This window comes from Camarhynchus parvulus, chromosome 25 (assembly GCF_901933205.1).
Source record: "Camarhynchus parvulus chromosome 25, STF_HiC, whole genome shotgun sequence".
NCBI lineage: Eukaryota > Metazoa > Chordata > Aves > Passeriformes > Thraupidae > Camarhynchus > Camarhynchus parvulus.
The window spans coordinates 1,512,058-1,529,069 of NC_044595.1; the positions used below are offsets into that span (position 1 = coordinate 1,512,058).

The 17,012-nt window shown below is 62.1% G+C and overlaps 3 protein-coding genes across 4 annotated transcripts; 2 read left to right on the forward strand and 1 right to left on the reverse strand.

Annotated features, from left to right (window-relative positions):
* The first annotated feature begins 590 nt into the window (after nucleotides 1–590).
* Nucleotides 591–2,150, forward strand: PCP4L1 (Purkinje cell protein 4 like 1). The gene is made up of 3 exons (XM_030965209.1): nucleotides 591–659; nucleotides 1,043–1,097; nucleotides 1,455–2,150. The coding sequence occupies exons 1-3, from the start codon at nucleotides 651–653 to the stop codon at nucleotides 1,601–1,603; spliced, it is 213 nt and encodes a 70-aa protein (XP_030821069.1). The 5' UTR covers nucleotides 591–650; the 3' UTR covers nucleotides 1,604–2,150.
* Nucleotides 2,151–3,891: 1,741 nt separating this feature from the next.
* MPZ (myelin protein zero) lies at nucleotides 3,892–8,603 on the reverse strand. The gene is given in 6 exon segments (XM_030965196.1): nucleotides 3,892–4,575; nucleotides 4,678–4,738; nucleotides 5,319–5,454; nucleotides 6,271–6,484; nucleotides 7,343–7,509; nucleotides 8,486–8,603. Coding segments are annotated over 6 exon segments (927 nt in total). The 5' UTR covers nucleotides 8,544–8,603; the 3' UTR covers nucleotides 3,892–4,284.
* A 1,484-nt stretch (nucleotides 8,604–10,087) lies between these two features.
* SDHC (succinate dehydrogenase complex subunit C) lies at nucleotides 10,088–16,805 on the forward strand. Of its 2 annotated transcripts, XM_030965201.1 has the most exons (7): nucleotides 10,088–10,129; nucleotides 10,665–10,721; nucleotides 11,967–12,068; nucleotides 13,098–13,159; nucleotides 14,252–14,335; nucleotides 14,550–14,713; nucleotides 15,953–16,805. In XM_030965201.1, the coding sequence occupies exons 1-7, from the start codon at nucleotides 10,110–10,112 to the stop codon at nucleotides 16,055–16,057; spliced, it is 594 nt and encodes a 197-aa protein (XP_030821061.1). In that variant the 5' UTR covers nucleotides 10,088–10,109; the 3' UTR covers nucleotides 16,058–16,805. The 2 variants fall into 2 exon arrangements, with proteins under 2 accessions (XP_030821061.1, XP_030821063.1); XM_030965203.1 differs by lacking the exon at nucleotides 14,252–14,335 and having other exon boundaries at nucleotides 15,953–16,803.
* The last annotated feature ends 207 nt before the right edge of the window (nucleotides 16,806–17,012 follow it).

Below are 17,012 nucleotides of genomic sequence, written 5' to 3' on the forward strand. Positions count from 1 at the left end.
TGTCCCCTCATGTCCCCCAATGTCCCCAGTGTCCCCCCACGTCTCCCAATGTCCCCATGTCCCTGAGTCTCCCCTGTGTTCCCATATCCCCATGTCCCCAGTGTCCCCAATGTCCCCAGGTCCCCGTGTCCCCTAATGTCCCCAATGTCCCCCTAGTCCCACATGTCCCCAATGTCCCCCCAATGTCCCCATGTCCTCAGTGTCCCCCCCATGTCCCCAATGTCGCCCAATGTCCCCGTGTCCCCAATGTCCCCATGTCCCCCCAGTCCCCAATATCCCCAATATCCCCAATGTCCCCAATATCTCCAGTGTCCCCCCAGTCCACAATGTCCCCAATGTCCCCGTGTCCCCAGTGTCCCCAATGTCCCCATGCCACCCAGTCCGCAATGTCCCCAATGTCCCAGTGTCCCCAATATCCCCAATGTCCCCATGTTCCCCCGGTCCCCAATGTCCCCTCAATGTCCCCCCCGTGTCTGTCATTCCTGGATCGGGGGGGGTGTGGGGGAGGAGCCACTCTTATGGGCGTGTCTCTTTGGGCCCCACCCCTTCTCCCCATTGGCTGCTCTCGGCTGTCAATCAAACCCCGCCCCTATAAAGGCTTTGGCGGCAGCGCCGGTCCCGCACTGGGAGCGGCGGCGGCACCGGGCGGGATGAGCGAGGTGGGGGCACCGGGGGGCACCGGGGGCACCGGGGGCACCGGGGGCACCGGGACAGACCGGAGAGGGGTCTCTGCCCCTTTCCCGGGGCTTCCAGCACCGAGCCGGGCGGGGAGCAGCGCTGGGAGCGGCAATGGGCACGGGGGCGCTGCAGGGCGAGGGGACACTTTGGGGACTCCGGGCCACCGGTGTCACCTCCCCTGTCCCTCCCCGGACCCTCCTCTCTTCTCAGCGCAGCCCCCGTGAGCCCCACTCGGGCTGGAGGCTGTGGGACCCGCGGGGACAGTGGGGGGACCCTGGGGACAATGTGGGACCCCCGGACAATGGGGGACCCCGGGGACAATGCGGGGACCCTGTGTCACCCCCCGGGTCCCCTCTGTCCACAGCGCAGCCCCCACGCCCCCCCCTCCTCGGCGGAGGCCCCCGGTGGGCAGCAGCAAGGTGAGGAGCCCCGGCACAGGTGGGGCGCGGGTTCGCTGTCCCCTCTGTCCCCTCTGTCCCCTCTGTCCCCTCTGTCCCCTCTGTCCCCTCCGTCCCCTCCCGCGACCCGCTGTCCCCGCAGACCCCATGGTCCCCCCATTGTCCCCGTCCTTGCGGGGGGTGGCACCTGGGTGCATGTGGGGACCTGCTCTGTCCCTCCCCTGTCCCCTCGCATGTGTCGGGGTGTCCCCCTGGCAGGGGTCTTGGTGTCCCGTGTCCCCCAGGGGGGTGGCAGGGTGTCCCCCTGAGTGTCCCCATGGCGAATCTGGCGGTGCCAAGCTGTCCCCAAGCCTGTCCCCGTCCTGTCCCCGCCCCCAGCAGCCAAAGCTGAGCCCAAGAAGGAGGAAGAGGAGGAGGAGGAGGAGATCGACATCGACCTGAGCGCGCCCGAGACGGAGCGCGCGGCTCTCGCCATCCAGGGCCGCTTCCGCCGCTCCCGCCAGCGCCGCGAGGAGCCGCGGCCCTGAGGGACCCCCGGGACCCCCGAGGGGACCCCCGAGCCCCGTGGGGACCCCCGGGACAGCTCCCGGGGGGGGGCTCGGCCCTTCCCTGCCCAGTGAGGGGACAGCGAGTGACACGGGGGGGGGGGACACAGCCCGGTGTCCCCAAGGGGAGGTGGCCCTGGGGAGGGGGCGGCGTGGAGCCCCCCGCTTTCCTGGGACCCCCGTTTTCCATGGGAACCCCAATTTTCCTGGGAATTCCCCATTTTCCTGGGAATTCCCCATTTATTTCCCTGCCCTGTGGTGGCGTTGGGGACACACCGAGGGGGGGGGGGGACACAAACGAGGGACACGCCCGATGTCCCCACCCCACCCCAACCCAGGGCTGGTTGGGGACGGGTCCCGCTGCAGCCCCCAGCCCAGGAAATCGGGGCTCCCCATCCTCCTGTCATTGTCACCGCCCCCTCCCCACATTTCTGTCACTGTCACCGCCCCCTCCCCACCCTCCTGTGACTGTCACTGTCATTGTCACTGTCCCCCCCAACCCCGAGGGGCTTTTGCGCAAAGAATAAAGAGTGAGGAAGAGGAGGCTGCGCTGGGGCTTCGGGGGAATTTGGGGAGGGGTCCCCACTTAGAGGGGTCCCAGATCCCCCTTCTTTAGTGAGGGGACCCCCCTTCAATCAGCGCTGGGGGTCCCTGGGCTGTCCCTGCTGGAGGGGGGGGCACACAGGGGTGACCCCTGTGGGATTTGAAGAATTTCCAGTGAAATTCCCGGGATTTTCTCACCCACGGAGGTTCAGGAGCCTGCAAAGTGTTTGGGAGGGGGGGAATAAAATCAGGGGGGTTCGGGGGGTTCGCAGGAGGATTTTGGAGGTTTGCAGGCGGATTTTGGGGAGGTTTGCAGGCGGATTTTGGGGAGGTTTGCAAGAGGATTTGGGGGGTTCGCAGGAGGATTTCGGGGGGGTTGCAGCCGAATTTTGGGAGGGTTCGCAGGCGGATTTCGGGGAGGTTCACGTGCGGGTTTTGGGGGGGTTCGCAGCCGGATTTGGGGGGAGTTCACAGCCGGATTTGGGGGGAGTTCACAGCCGGATTTGGGGGAGTTCACAGCCGAATTTGGGGGGAGTTCACAGCCGGATTTGGGGGAGTTCACAGCCGGATTTGGGGGAGTTCACAGCCGGATTTTGGGATGGTGTGCAGCCGGATTTGGGGGGTTCACAGGAGGATTTTGGGGGTTTCACAGCCGGTTTTTCGGGGGGTCGCAGCCGGGGTTTGGGGGGAGCTCGCAGCTGGATTTGGGAGGGGATTGCAGGTGGATTTTCGGCAGGGTTTGCAGCCGAATTTTGGGGGATCCACAGCCGGGTTTTGGGTGTTCACAGTCCGGTTTTCAGGGGGGTTTGCAGGCGGATTTAGGGGGGTCCACAGCCGAGTTTGGGGCGTTCTCAGCCCAATTTCGGGGGGGTTTGCAGCTGAATTTTGGGTGTTCACAGCCGGGTTTTGGGTGTTCACAGCCCGGTTTTCAGGGGGCTTTGCAGGTGGATTTAGGGGGTGTTCTCAGCCCAATTTCGGGGGGGTCCGCAGCCGGGTTTTGGGGGATCCACAGCCAGATTTAAGGGGTTCGGGGGGTTCCCAGGGCCCAGCAATGCCGCGACCCGGTGCAGAAATAGCTCCTTGGAAAGAAAAACAGCGGCGGCGGCCCCGGGGCAGGGCCCAGGGGACACGGCGGGGTCGGGCTGCGCTGACTTATTAGGGAAAGGACAACGGCACCGGGGCGGGGGGGCACCGGGGCCGCTCCCTCCCCATTCCCGCCCTGCTCCGTGCCCCAAATGCCCCCCCAGCGCCGGGGCCGGGGTCTTTCCCCCCCTCCCTCCCACCGTGAGGAGGTGACAGTCACGGAGGGGACATCAAAGCGCACTCCCCCGAGCCTTGGCCGGTGTTAATTACAGCGAGTTTTAATTAAGGGCGGGTGGCAGGGAGGTGGCATCGGGGACGGCCACTCCTGGCTGAGAGGGGACTCCGAGGTGCCACCAGGTCACCCTCCAAGTGTCACCTCCTCGCTGAGGGTGACAGCGACGTCCCCGTGGTGTGGGGACACTGACAGTGACAGTGGCAGCGACAGTGACAGTGGCAGCCGGGGGGACGCGGGCTCCCGGAGATGTCAGTTTTATTAATGGCACCACGGGGACAGCGAAGGGACAGGGACAGGGGGTACAAATCGCGTCCGGGGGCGGGGGGGGCACTGGCGGCTCCCCCAGCCCGGCCGCAGCCTCGCCCCCTCCACGGGGCTCCGGCCGGTTTGGGGGGGGGTCCCGGGGGTTACGGGGCGCGGGGGTTAATGGGGGGACAGGAGGGGACAAAGGGGACAAAGGGGACAAAGGGGCGGGGGCCACCCCGCGACGTCATTTGGGGTCGGTCGCGGGGAGAGACGAGAAAACGGCCAGAAAAGGAGCGAAATTGGGGGGCACAGAGAAACCCCCCCGAGTTCGGGGAGGGGACACGCGGCGGGGAGGGGGGAACCGACCCCAAACCCGCCGGGTTCGCGTTCCAGGGGACAAATCCCACCCGGGGCTGGGCAGGGAGCGACCGAGGGGGGGACCCGCGCTTGTCCCCAGCGCTGTCCCCAAGGCCGGGGGACCCGAGGCGAGGACCACACCCCGCTCCTCGCCGGGTCCCGAGCCCGGAGGGGCCGCGGCCGGGGCCGGGGGGGTCCATCAGGAGCCCCCCGAGTTGGGTTTGATGATGCTCAGCAGGGCGTTCTTGAGGCTGCCCCGGCTCGGGGAGCGGGCGGCGGGCGGGGCCGCGGCCTGGGGCTCCCCCCGCAGCTCCATCTCGATGGTCATGATGACTTTGGGGGGCCGGGGGTCCCCCGCGGCCCCGGCCGCCCCCGGGGGTCCCTCCCTGCCCGCTAACCGCTATTTCCTATCCTTGCGCGAGTCGCCCGCGCCTCCCTTGGCTTTCTTGGCGCTGCGGCCGTGGTCCAGCATGGCGTAGAGCACGGGGGCCTGCGGGGACAGGGGGGCTTCACCCGCAGCCCCCGGCGAGCCTGGGGGCCGGGGGGACAGGGGGGACAGCCCGCCGTGCCCCCCGCCCCGCTCGGCGCTCACCTGCCGGCTGCGCTTGGAGCCGTCCTTGCCCGAGCGCTGCAGCTTCCCCTTCTCCATGGCGCTGGGGAGGGGGGAAAATGGGGGGAAAAAGGGGGAAAAAAGCGGCTCGGGATGGTGGGACCGACCCCCGGGACCCCCGGTGTGGGGAGGGGTCACGGAGGTTGGTGCCCCGGTGGCCCCGGTTTGGGGGAAAGGGGGAAAGAGCGGCTCGGGATGGCGGGATTGCAGCCCCCGGTTTGAGGAGGGGTCGTGGAAATCGCAGCCCCGGTGGCCCCGGTTTGAGGGGAGAGTCCCGGTTTGGGGAGGGGTCGCGTCTCGGGACGGCGGAATTGGTGCCCCGGTGGTCCCGGTTTGGGGAGGGGTCACGGAAATCGGGGAGGGTCCCGATTTGGGGGGGTGGTCCCGATTTGGGGAGAGGTCACGGAAATTGGGGCGGGTCCCGGTTTGGGGAGGGGTCCCAGTTTGAGGGGGGGTCCCGATTTGGGGAGGGTCGCGGTTCAGGAGGTGGAATTGGTGCCCCTGGTGGTCCCATTTGGGGGCAGTCCCGTTTGGGGCAGGGGTCCCGTTTAGGGACGGTCCCGATTTGGGGCAGGGGTCCCGTTTGGGGCAGGGGTCCCGTTTGGGGGGGGGTCGCGGCTCACCTCAGCCGCCGCTGCAGAGCCGCCTGGCGCCGCCGCCAGCAGTAGCGGCTGCCGTAGGCCAGGGCCACCAGCGCGGCCACCAAGAGCAGCGCCCCGCCGATAACGGAGCCCAGCACGACACCGTAACGGGGTGGCACTGCGGGGACAGCGACACCGTGTCACCCCCTGGGCGGTGGGTGACACTGCGGGGACAGTGGCACTGCGGGGACAGTGGCACTGCGGGGACATTGGCACCATGTCACCCCCGGCAGCAGGGAGGGGACAGTGGCGCAGTGTCACCCCCACCAGTGAGGAGCAGGGAGGTGACACCAGCTTGGTGTCACTGCCAGCAGCCCCGTGCCACCGCCACCAACGGCGGTCAGGGAGGTGACATCGACCCGGTGGGCACTGAGGTGACACCAGCTCTGTGTCCCCGCCACCAGCAGGGTCTGGGAGGTGACACCACCCCAGTGTCACCGCCACCAGGGAGGTGCCACCAGTCCCGTGTCCCGCCAGCAGTGTAGGTGACATCGGCCCAGTGTCCCCGCCACCAACGCGAATCAGGGAGGTGACACCAGCCCTGTGTCACTGCCAGTAGTGCAGGTGACACCAGCCCGGTGTCCCTGCCACCAGCACGGTGAGGGAGGTGACACCAGCCCGGTGTCACTGCCACCAGCCCAGTGTCCCTGCCAGCAGCACAGTCTGGGAGGTGACACCAGCCCAGTGTCCCTGCCACCAGCACGGTCTGGGAGGTGACACCAGCCTGGTGTCCCTGCCAGCAGCGGGAATCAGGGAGGTGACACCAGCCCGGTGTCCCTGCCACCAGCACTGTCTGGGAGGTGACACCAGCCATGTGTCACTGCCAGCAGTGCAGGTGACACCAGCCCGGTGTCCCCTCCAGTAGTGGAGGATCAGGGATGTGACCCCAGCCCGGTGTCCCCGCCCCCAGGCAGGTGACAGCCGTGTCGCGCACCTTTCTCCAGCACGTAGAGCGTCACCTGCGAGGACTTGCCCACGATGTCGGGCGGGTTCTTGACGTCGCACGTGAAGGTGCCGTTGTCGCTCGGCTCCAGGCCGTGGATGACGATGGAGCCGTCGCGGCGCCGCGGGTTCCCTGCCCACTCCATGCGCTCCTTGAAGGTCCCCACGTCGTCGATGTAGGGCTGGCCCTTGGCGAAGTGGAAGATCTGCGACAGCGACGCGACACCGGGGTCACCCGGGGTGACAGCGGGGCGGGGACAGAGGGGACAGAGGGGCGGGGGGGAAGGATGGAGGTGCTGGTGGTGGCACCAAGGTGGCACCGAGAGGGGAGGGTGACACCGGCAGGGCGGGGCTGGGACATGGGGACACTGTGGGGACACTGGGGACACTGTGGGGACACCATGGTGTGAGGGGACACGGTGTCACCTGCAGGGACGGGGCTGGGACGCGGGGACACTCTGGGGACACTGGGGACACTGTGGGGACATCCCGGTGTGAGGGGACATGGTGTCACCTATGGGGACGGGGCTGCTGGGCATGGGGACACTGTGGGGACACTGGGGGCACTGTGGGGACACTGTAGGGACACCCTGGTGTGAGGGGACACGGTGTCACCTGCAGGGACAGGGCTGGTGGGCATGGGGACACTGTGGGGACACTGCAGTGCCACCACAGTGTGAGGGGACACAGTGTCACCCACAGGGACGGGGCTGGTGGGCACTGGGACACCAGGACACTGAGGGGACACTGCGGGAACACCCTGGTGCCATCACGGGGTGAGGGGACACGGTGTCACCTCTAGGGAAGGTCTGTCCTGTGGGGCTGGTGCTGAGAGCCAGAGGGCACTGGGGACACCTTGGGGACCCTTTGGGGACACTTTGGGGACACCCCAGTGCCACCACAGAGCAAGAAGACACCGTGTCACCCTCAGGGAAGGCTCTGCTGGGACGAGGGGACACCAAGGCGTGGTGGCGATGGGACGGGGACAATGGGGACGGGTTGGGGACACCACGGGGACAATGGGGACATTTTGGGGACACCGTGGGGACAAGGGTGACACTGACGGAGATGCTGTCACGGGAGCCCTCGGCCTGGAAGTGCCAGGTGATGGAAATGTCCTCCGAGATCCACTCGCTGGACCAGAAGCTGCAGGACAGGGTGACACTGGAGCCCACGGTGCCATAGACCTCGCGCTGCGTGTACACGTGGATTGGGGACACCGGCGACACTCCTGGGGACACAGCGACACAGAGAGAGAGCCGTCAGCCCCGCCCCCCCGCGCGGGGCGGTGTCCCCGAGCTGCCACCACAGCGCGGAGTGTCCCCGAGCTGCCACCAAGGGGAGCGCGAGGGCTGCGAGGGGACAGCGGGGTGGTGGCACTGCTGTCCCCAGGGGTGGCACGGAGGGGACAGCGGGGTGGTGGCGCTGCTGTCCCCATGGGTGGCACAGAGGGGACAGTGGGGTGGTGGCGCTGCTGTCCCCATGGGTGGCACGGAGGGGAGAGAGAAGTGGTGGCGCTGCTGTCCCCATGGGTGGCACAGAGGGGACAGTGTCCCGGTGCCCGGTGACACGGGCGGGGCTGGGTGTGGCACCCCCCCCAGCTGTCCCCAGGGAGGCGACAATGACCAGGACTGTCCTTGCAGCCACACCCGCCCCTGTCCCCAGGTTGGTGACAGCTCTGGGACCCTCCTGGCTGCTACCGCTACCTGTCCCTAAGGAGGTGACAAGTGCCACAGCTCAGTGACACCATCAGGGCTGGGTGTGGCACCCCCCCAGCTGTCCCCAGGGAGGTGACAATGACCGGGACCCTCCTGGCCGCCACCCCCAGCTGTCCCCAGGGAGGTGACAATGGCAGCCACACCCAGCCCCGGTCCCCAGGTTGGTGACAGTGACCGGGACTGTCCTGGCAGCCACCCCCACCTGTCCCCAAGTTGGTGACAGCTCTGGGACCCTACTGGCCATCACCCGCCACTGTCCCCGGACTGGTGCCAGCCCCGCTGTCCCCTGCCAGCCGCGGGGACAGTCCCCAGGGTGCGGTGACAGTCCCCAAGCCGTGGTGACCGTCCCCAAGCCAAGGTGACAATCCCCAAGGCTCGGTGACAGTCCCCAAGCCCCGCGTGTCCCCGGTCCCCAGGGCCACCCCCAAACCTCTCCTGTCCCCCCGCCCCCCCCCCTTTTTGGGGACTGTCCCTTGTCCCCAAGCTCACCCAGCGCCGCCACGAGCCCGGCCACGAGGAGGAGGCGGCGGGTGGCCCTCGGGGACATGGTGGCGGTGACACGGCGGGGACAGCGGCGGGGACGCGGTTTTAGGGTGGCCCTGTCCCCAAAGGCCGGCCAATGGGCGCGGGGGGGCCGGGCCGCGGGGACCCCGCTCAAAGGCGACATTGAGGGACACCGAGGGACACCGAGGGTGGCTCGGGGGACGGGGACACTGGTGGCCTTTGTGCGGCCGCATTCCCGCGCGCCGCGGGGGCGGGGGAGCAGGAATGTGGCCCCAGGGGACAGCGGGGACAGGGGGGGACATGGGGGGACATGGGGGGACATTGAGGGGACAGAGTGGGGGACATTGAGGGGACATTGAGGGGACATTGGGGGATATTGAGGGGACATAGTGGGGGACATTGAGGGGACATTGAGGGGACATTGAGGGGACAGCGGGGACAGCAGGGGGGACATTGAGGGGACATGGGCGGGACACAGTGGGGGGACATGGAGGGGACATTGAGGGGACAGCGGGGGGACATTGAGGGGACATTGCGGGGACAGTGGGGACACGGGGGACACGAGGGGGACAGGGAGGGATAGAGAGGGGACAGAGTGGGGGACATGGAGCTGGGGCAGGGAGGGGACATGGGGGGACAGTGGGGACAGCGAGGGGACATGGGGCAGACACGGGGGGGACATTGAGGGGACATTGAGGGACATTGAGGGGACAGCAGGGGGGGACATGGGGGGGACACAGAGAGGGGACATTGAGGGGACATGGAGGGGACATTGAGGGGACAGGGGGATAGAGAGGGGGACACGGGGCAACACGGAGGCACATGAGGGGACAGCAGGGACAGAGTGGGGACACGGGGGGAACATGGAGGGGACATGAGGGGACACTGAGAGGACGGGGGGGACACGGGGGGGACGGGGGGGACATGAGGGGACAGGGGGAGTCATAGAGGGGACATTGAGGGGGACATGAGGGGACAGCGGGGAGGACATGGGGGGGACAGGAAGGGACATGGAGGGGACAGGGGGGAGACGTGAAGGGACAGCGGGGGGGACACAGTGTGGGGACAGAGAGGGGACAGAGGGGGGGACATGGAGGGGACACTGGGGGGACAGAGGGGGGGACACGGGGAACGCGAGGGGGTTTGGGGGATTTTGGGGGAAAAACTGCAAAGAGGGGATTGCTCGGGGGGTGATAACGGGATCGATAACGGGATTGAAAGCAGGGATCAATAACAGGACCGATATCAGCTATTGATCCCAGTGACCGATATCAATATCGATACCAATAACCGATATCAGTTATCGATCCCAGTGGCCGATATCAGTGACTAATATCAATATCAGATATAAGTATCGATACCAATAACCGATATCGGTTATCGATCCCAGTGACCGATATCAATACCGATACCAATAACCGATATGGGTTATCGATTCCAGTGACCAATATCAATATCGATACCAATAACCGATATCGGTTATCGATCCCAGTGACCGATATCAATACAGATACCAATAACCGATATCGGTTATCGATCCCCGCCACCAATCCCGCCCCTTGCCGGAACCGGAAGTGCACTACGACACTTCCGGCGCGGCGGCTCCAAGATGGCGGCGCTGGCTCTGAGGTGACTCCGAGGGCCCGGGACAGGCCCGGGACAGCCCGGGGGACATTGGGGACACCGAGGGGACACCGAGGGGACACCGAGGGGACACCGGGGGCGGGGCTGGGCCCGGCGGTTTCTCGGCTCCGGCCCGGGAGCCGCGGGGCCGGGCCTGCCCCGAACTGAGGCGGGACAGCCCCGGGTCCCCTCAGTGTCCCCTCCGTGTCCCCTCAGTGTCCCCTCAGTACCACCCTCTATGTCCCATTTTTCCCCATTTTCCCCAATATTTTTTCCTTTTTTTCCCATTTTTTCTCATTTTTTCCCATTTCTCCCTCTTCTCCACAGCATCTGGGGCATTCCCAATCCCATCCCCCCGTTGTTCCCACATATTCCCTTTTTCCCCCCCAATTTTTAAAATATATTTTCCCCTTTTATTCCCATTTTTTCCCCCTTCAGTTTTCCCATTTTTCCTAATTTTTTCCTAATTTTTTCCTAATTTTTTCCTAATTTTTTCCTCATTTTTTCCTCATTTTTTTCCCATTTTTTCTCTCTTTTCCAGGGGTTTGGGGCGGCGCTGCCTCCTGGCCCGGCTGGGGCCCGGCCCCACCCTGCACCAGTGAGAAACTGGGATGGACTGGGATGGACTGGGAGGGACTGGGAGGGACTGGGAGGGGATTTTGGGGTTTTGGGTTGGATTTAGGAATTGTTTTGGGGTGGATTTAGGTTTTTTTTGGCATTTAGGGTGGATTTAGGGTTTTTTTATTGGGCTTTTTTGGGTTTTGGGGTGGATTTAGGGTTTTTTTTGGCGTTTAGGGCGGGTTTAGGGTTTTTTTGGGGGTTTTTTTTGGGTTTTGGGGTGGATTTAGGTTTTTTTCTGAGTTTTCAGCTGGGTTTAGGGTAATTTGGCATTTAGGGTGGATTTAGGAATTGTTTTGGGGTGGATTTAGGGTTTTTTTGGCATTTATGGTGAGTTTAGGGATTTTTATTGGGTTTTTTTGGGGGTTTTGGGGTGGATTTAGGGTTTTTTTGGCGTTTAGGGCGGGTTTAGGGTTTTTTTGGGTTTTTTTTTGGGTTTTGGGGTGGATTTAGGAATTGTTTTGGGGTGGATTTAGGGTTTTTTTTGCATTTAGGGTGGACTTAGGGTTTTTTTATTGGGCTTTTTTGGGTTTTGAGGTGGATTTAGGTTTTTTTTGCATTTAGGGTGGGTTTTTTGGGTTTTTTGGGTTTTGGGGTGGATTTAGGATTTTTTTTTGCATTTAGGGTGGGTTTTTTGGTTTTTTTTTGGGTTTTGGGGTGGGTTTAGGGTTTTTTGGGGCTTTTTTTGTGGGGTGGGGTTGGAATGGGTTTAGAGCTCTTTTTTGTTTTTTGGGGTTTTTTTTGAGGGGTTTTGGGGTAGGTTTAGGGGATTCTTTTGGGGGTGGGTTTAGGTTTTTTTGGGGTGGATTTAGGGATTATTTTGGGGTAGATTTAGGGTTTTTTGGGCTCAATCCCTGTCCCAGGTCCATCCCCATGGCCACCAGGGCTCAGGAGGAGATGAGGAGGTTCTGGGTTTGGGTTAGGGATGTTTTTTGGGATTTAGGGTTTTTTTGGGGGGTAGATTTGGGGGTTTTTGGGTTAGATTTGGGGTTTTTGGGTTAGATTTGGGGTTTTTGGGTTAGATTTGGGGTTTTTGGGGTCAGGTTCAGGTTCTGCTCTCCCCCAGGTCCATCCCCATGGCCACCACAGCCCGGGAGGAGATGAGGAGGGTCAGGGTTTGGGTTTAGGTTTAGGGGTTTTTGGGGTGTGTTCAGGGGTTGTTTTGGGGCGTATTTAGGGTTTTTTAGGGTTTTTGGGGTCAGGTTCAGGTTCTGCTCTCCCCCAGGTCCATCCCCATGGCCACCACAGCCCGGGAGGAGATGAGGAGGTTCTGGGAGAGGAACGAGCGCCCGGGGCGGCCCCTGTCCCCCCACGTCAGCATCTACAAGTGAGGGACACCCCAAAAGTGCCCCAAAAACCAGCTGGGGACCCTAAAACTGCCCTAAACCCAAAAAAACCAGCCAGAGAACCTCAAAATCACCCAAAAAACCGCCCCAAAAATGCTCAAAACCAGCCCAAAATCACCCCAAAATCAGCCAGGGAACCCCAAAATCACCCCCAAACCAGCCAGGGAACCCCAAGACCACCCCAAAACTGCCAGAGAACCCGAAAATCACCCCAGAACCATTCAAACTGCCCCTAAGCCAGCCCAAAACCACCCCAAAATTGCCCTAAAACAGCGCTGGTCACCCCAAATAGCCCAACCTGCCCTAAAACCGCCCCAAATCACCCCAAAACCGCCTCAAACCCTCAGAAAAACCAGCCTAGAACAAGCCAGGTAACCCCAAAATCACCCTGGAAACCCCAAAATCGGCCCAGGAACCCCAAAATTCACTCCAAATTCACTCTTGGCGCCCTAAAATCACCCCCAAAATCACCCCTGGGAACCCCAAATTCACCCCAGGCCACTCCAAAATCCCCCAAATTCACCCCAAATTCACCCCAGAGCCCCCTAAAATCCCCCAAATTCACCCCAGACCACCCTAAAATCCCCTAAATTCACCCCAAAATCCCCCAAATTCACCCCAGACCACCCTAAAATCCCCCAAATTCACCCCAGGCCACTCCAAATCCCCCAAATTCACCCCAGGCCACCCAAAATCCCCCAAATTCACCCCAGGCCACTCCAAAATGCCCCAAATTCACCCCAAAATCCCCCAAATTCACCCCAGGCCACCCAAATCCCCCCAAATTCACCCCAGGCCACTCCAAATCCCCCAAACTCACCCCAAACTCACCCCAGGCCACCCTAAAATCCCCCAAATTCACCCCAAAATGCCCCAAATTCACCCCAGGCCACCCCAAAATCCCCCAAATTCACCCCAAATCCCCCTCCCCACCCGTTGCCATGGTTTTGGGGTCCCCCCCACCCCATTCCTGTGGGGTTTTGGGGTGACCAGCCCCGTTTCTGTTGCAGGTGGTCGCTGCCCATGGCCATGTCCATCAGCCACCGCGGCACCGGCGTCGCCCTCAGCCTCGGTGGGTGGCACCTGGGGACACCTGGGGACACGGGACATCTGGGGACACCTGGGGACACCCCTGGGTTCCCACAGCTGGGATTCCCCCATTCCCAGCTCGGGGGTTTGCTGGGAAACCTCTGCTCTGCCTCCTCCAGGCCCCCCACAAAATCCCCTCCAAACCGTCCCAAAATTCCCCCCAAAATTACCCCAAATCCCCCAAAATTTCCCTTCCAAAATCCCCCCAAATTCTCCTCAAAATGCCCCCCAAAATCCCCTCAAAATCCTAGAAAATCCCTCAAAACCATCCCAAAATCCCCCCATCCCATTTCCCCATCCCTGGTTTTTCCCCAGGTTTTTTCCATTTGAATTTTTCCACCCCTGAGGTTTTCTTCGTCCCCGAGTTTTCCCCGTTCTCCCTGTCCCCATTCCAGGTGTGTCCCTGTTTGTTCTCCAGGTGTATCCCCATTTCCCAGGTGTATCCCTGATGTGTTCCATCCTATTCCAGGTGTATCCCTGTTCCTATTCCAGGTGCATCCCTTTCTCTATTCCAGGTGTATCCCTGTTTTCCAGGTGTATCCCCATTCCAGATGTATCCCTGTTTCCAGGTGTATCCTTGTTTTCTAGGTGTATCCCTGTTTCTTTCCCAGGTGTATCTCTGTTTGTTTTCAAGGTGTATCCCTAAAGTGTTTTCCCTGATGTGTTCCATCCTATTCCAGGTGTATCCCTGTTCCCATTCCAGGTGTATCCATGTTTCCCAGGTGTATCCCTGTCTCTACTCCAGGTGTGTCCCTGTTTGTTCTCCAGGTGTATCCCTGTTCCCATTCCAGGTGTATCCATGTTTCCCAGGTGTATCCCTGTCTCTACTCCAGGTGTATCCCTGTTTGTTTTCCAGGTGTGTCCCTGTTCTCCCTGGTGTGTTCCCTGCCCATTCCAGGTGTATCCCTGTTTGTTCTCAAGGTGTATCCCTGTTTCCCAGCTGTATCCCTGATGTGTTCCATCCTATTCCAGGTGTATCCCTGTCCCCGTTCCAGGTGTATCCCTGGTTGTTCCCCAGGTGTGTCCCTGTTCTCCAGGTGTGTCCCCGACATGTCCCATCCCTGTCCCCTTCCAGGTGTGTCCCTGTTCTCCTTGGTGTGTTCCGTGCCCATTCCAGGTGTGTCCCTGTCCCCGTTCCAGGTGTATCCCTGTTCTCCAGGTGTGTCCCTGACAAGTTTATCCTTCCCCCAGGTGTATCCCTGCTGTCCCCAGGTGTGTCCCTGTTCTCAGTGGCCACGCTGCTGCTCCCCGAGCACTTCTGCCATTACCTGTCCCCAGGTGTATCCCTGCTGTCCCCAGGTGTGTCCCTGCTGTCCCCAGGTGTGTCCCTGACAGGTGTGTCCCTGACAGGTGTGTCCCTCCCCTGTCCCCAGGTGTGTCGCTGTTCTCGGTGGCCGCCCTGCTGCTCCCCGAGCACTTCCCCCATTACCTGGCGCAGGTGCGGGCGCTGAGCCTGGGCCCCGCCCTCGTCTGCTCGGCCAAGTTCCTGCTGGCCCTGCCCTTCTGCTACCACACCTGGAACGGCATCCGCCACCTGGTGAGGGCCCCGGGCACCTGCAGGGTCCCTTTGGGGACAGCAGGTGACAATGGGGTGGCACCGGGGTGTCCCCCTCATCCGGGTCCCTTGAACCAGGGAGGATTTTTGGGAATGGCACAAAAGGTTGGGAGGGGGTTTATGGGAGGATCCCAGTGTGGGAATGGGAATTGTGCACCTGGAGTGTCCCCAGTGACCCTTTAGGGGACAGCAGGGTTTTATGGGAGCCCTCCCAATGTGACGGGTGGCACCGGGTGTCCCCCGGGGCGCTGACTGGCACCAGGTCCCTCGCCCAGGTTTGGGAGGAATTTTGGGAACGGCACAAAAATGTTGGGAATGGCTGGAGGGGTTTTATGGGAGCCCATCCGAGTGTGGAACTGGGAATTGTGCACCTGGAATGTCCTTTTGGGGACAGCAGGTGACAATGGGGGTGGCACCAAGGTGTTCCCCCCCACCCCGGGTCCTTGGGATCGGGGAGGAATTTTGGGAATGGCACAAAAACAACGTTGGGAATGGCTGGAGGGGTTTTTATGGGAGCCAATTCCAGAGCATCCCAGTGCTCCCAGTTGGAACTGGGACTGTGGTGAGGGGAGGGCTGGGTTTTCTGGAATTCTGGGGTTTTGGGAATTCTGGATTTGTGGAATTCCCAGGGAGGGATCGACCCCAGAGGGGCCCCTGGGGTTTGGGGGGCTCAGGGTTTTCCACATTGTGGGAATAGTGGGAATAATGGGAATAGTGGGAATAATGGGAACTGGGGAGAGGGGGGAGTGGGAATAATGGGAATAATGGGAATGGGAATTTGGGAGAGGAGTAGGAATAGGAATAATGGGAATGGGAACTGGGAAGAGGGGATGGGAATGGGAATAGTGGGAATGGGAAGAGGGAATGGGGATGGGAGTGTGGAGAGGGGATGGAATGAGGGGAGAAGGGCTGGAAGGGGGGAATGGGAAGGGAGCAGGAACTGGGATGAGAGGGAGTGGGATAACTGGGATAAAAGTGGGAAAGGGGAGAGGGGATGGGAAAAAGGGGATGGGAAAAAGGTGATGGGAAGGGGGAGAGGGAACGGGGAAGAGGGAGAAAGGATGGGAAAAAGGGGAGAGGGGATGGGAAAAATGGGGAGAGAAAATGGGAAAAGGGGCTGGGAACGGGGAGCAGGGAAGGGAGTGGGAGCAGGGGACACTGAGGGAGGATCCCCCAGCTCTGGGGACAATGTGACACCGCTGTCCCCCGCTGTCTCGGCAGGCCTGGGACCTGGGCAAGGGGCTGAAGCTGCCGCAGGTGACGCAGTCGGGGGTGCTGGTGCTGGCCCTGACCCTGCTCTCCTCGGCCGCGCTGGCGGCGCTGTGACAGCCCCGGGGCGTCCCCGAGATCCCGAAATCCCGGGAAGGTGACACCGCCCCTCCCCCTCCCCAAAATCCCGGGATGAGCAGAGCTGCCCCAACCCCCCCCTGCCAGCAGCGAGCCCCGTGGTGTCCCCAGTGTCCCCGTGTCCCCAGTGCCGGGCCAATGCGGGATCTGTGTCCCCACGAGTGGGATTGGCACCGGGGTGGGATCACAGCGGCACAAGGAGCTCCATTGAGGCAGCGCCCCACGGGGGTGGGTGACAGGTGACATCTCGCTGCCACCCCCCTGCCACCCCTGGGGTCCTGAAACCCATGGGAATTCCATGATTCAGCCCGTTTTGGGGGGAAAATCCCAATTTTGGAGCCTCCTGTCAGTGGGGAGGCAGCAGTGACAAGTGACATCTCACTGCCACCCTGCTGCCACCCCTGGGCTCCTGGATCCTGTGGGAATTCCATGATTCAGCCCATTTTGGGAGTAAAATCCCAATTTTGGAGCTTCCTGCCAGTGGGGAGGCAGTGGTGACAGGTGACATCTTGCTGCCACCCCCCTGCCACCCCTGGGGTCCTCAACCCTGTGGGAATTCCATGATTCAACCCATTTTGGGGGCAAAATCCCAATTTTGGAGCTTCCTGCCAGTGGGAGGGTACTGGTGGGGAGGGGCTTGTCACCCCAGGTGTTGTCACCCAGGTGTTGTCACCTGTCCCCTGGGGACTAAAATAAAGCAGCTCTGATCCTCCAGCCCCGTGTCCCTCCCTGTCCCTCAGCCAGGAATGGGATTCTCCTCTGGGATTTGGGGAATTGCATGGAAAAACGTGGGAAAAAACCAAAATTTGCAGTTCCTGGAGGAGCAGGGACGAGCCTGGGGGGTTTTGGGGTCGGGTTTAGGGGATTTTTAACCTTTGGGAAATGACCCTCCTCACCCCATCCCCAGTTCCTGCCCCAGCTCTGTGCTGGGAGG

Bases quoted from the DNA above. Each gene is read 5' to 3' on its own strand.
- PCP4L1 (XM_030965209.1), top strand. The intron at 1,098-1,454 runs GTGAGGAGCCCC...CCCCGCCCCCAG, and splicing joins CCCCGGTGGGCAGCAGCAAG to CAGCCAAAGCTGAGCCCAAG.
- SDHC (XM_030965201.1), top strand. From the start codon at position 10,110: ATGGCGGCGCTGGCTCTGAG. The intron at 10,722-11,966 runs GTGAGAAACTGG...GCTCTCCCCCAG, and splicing joins CCCGGCCCCACCCTGCACCA to GTCCATCCCCATGGCCACCA. The intron at 13,160-14,251 runs GTGGGTGGCACC...GTCCCCTTCCAG, and splicing joins CGGCGTCGCCCTCAGCCTCG to GTGTGTCCCTGTTCTCCTTG.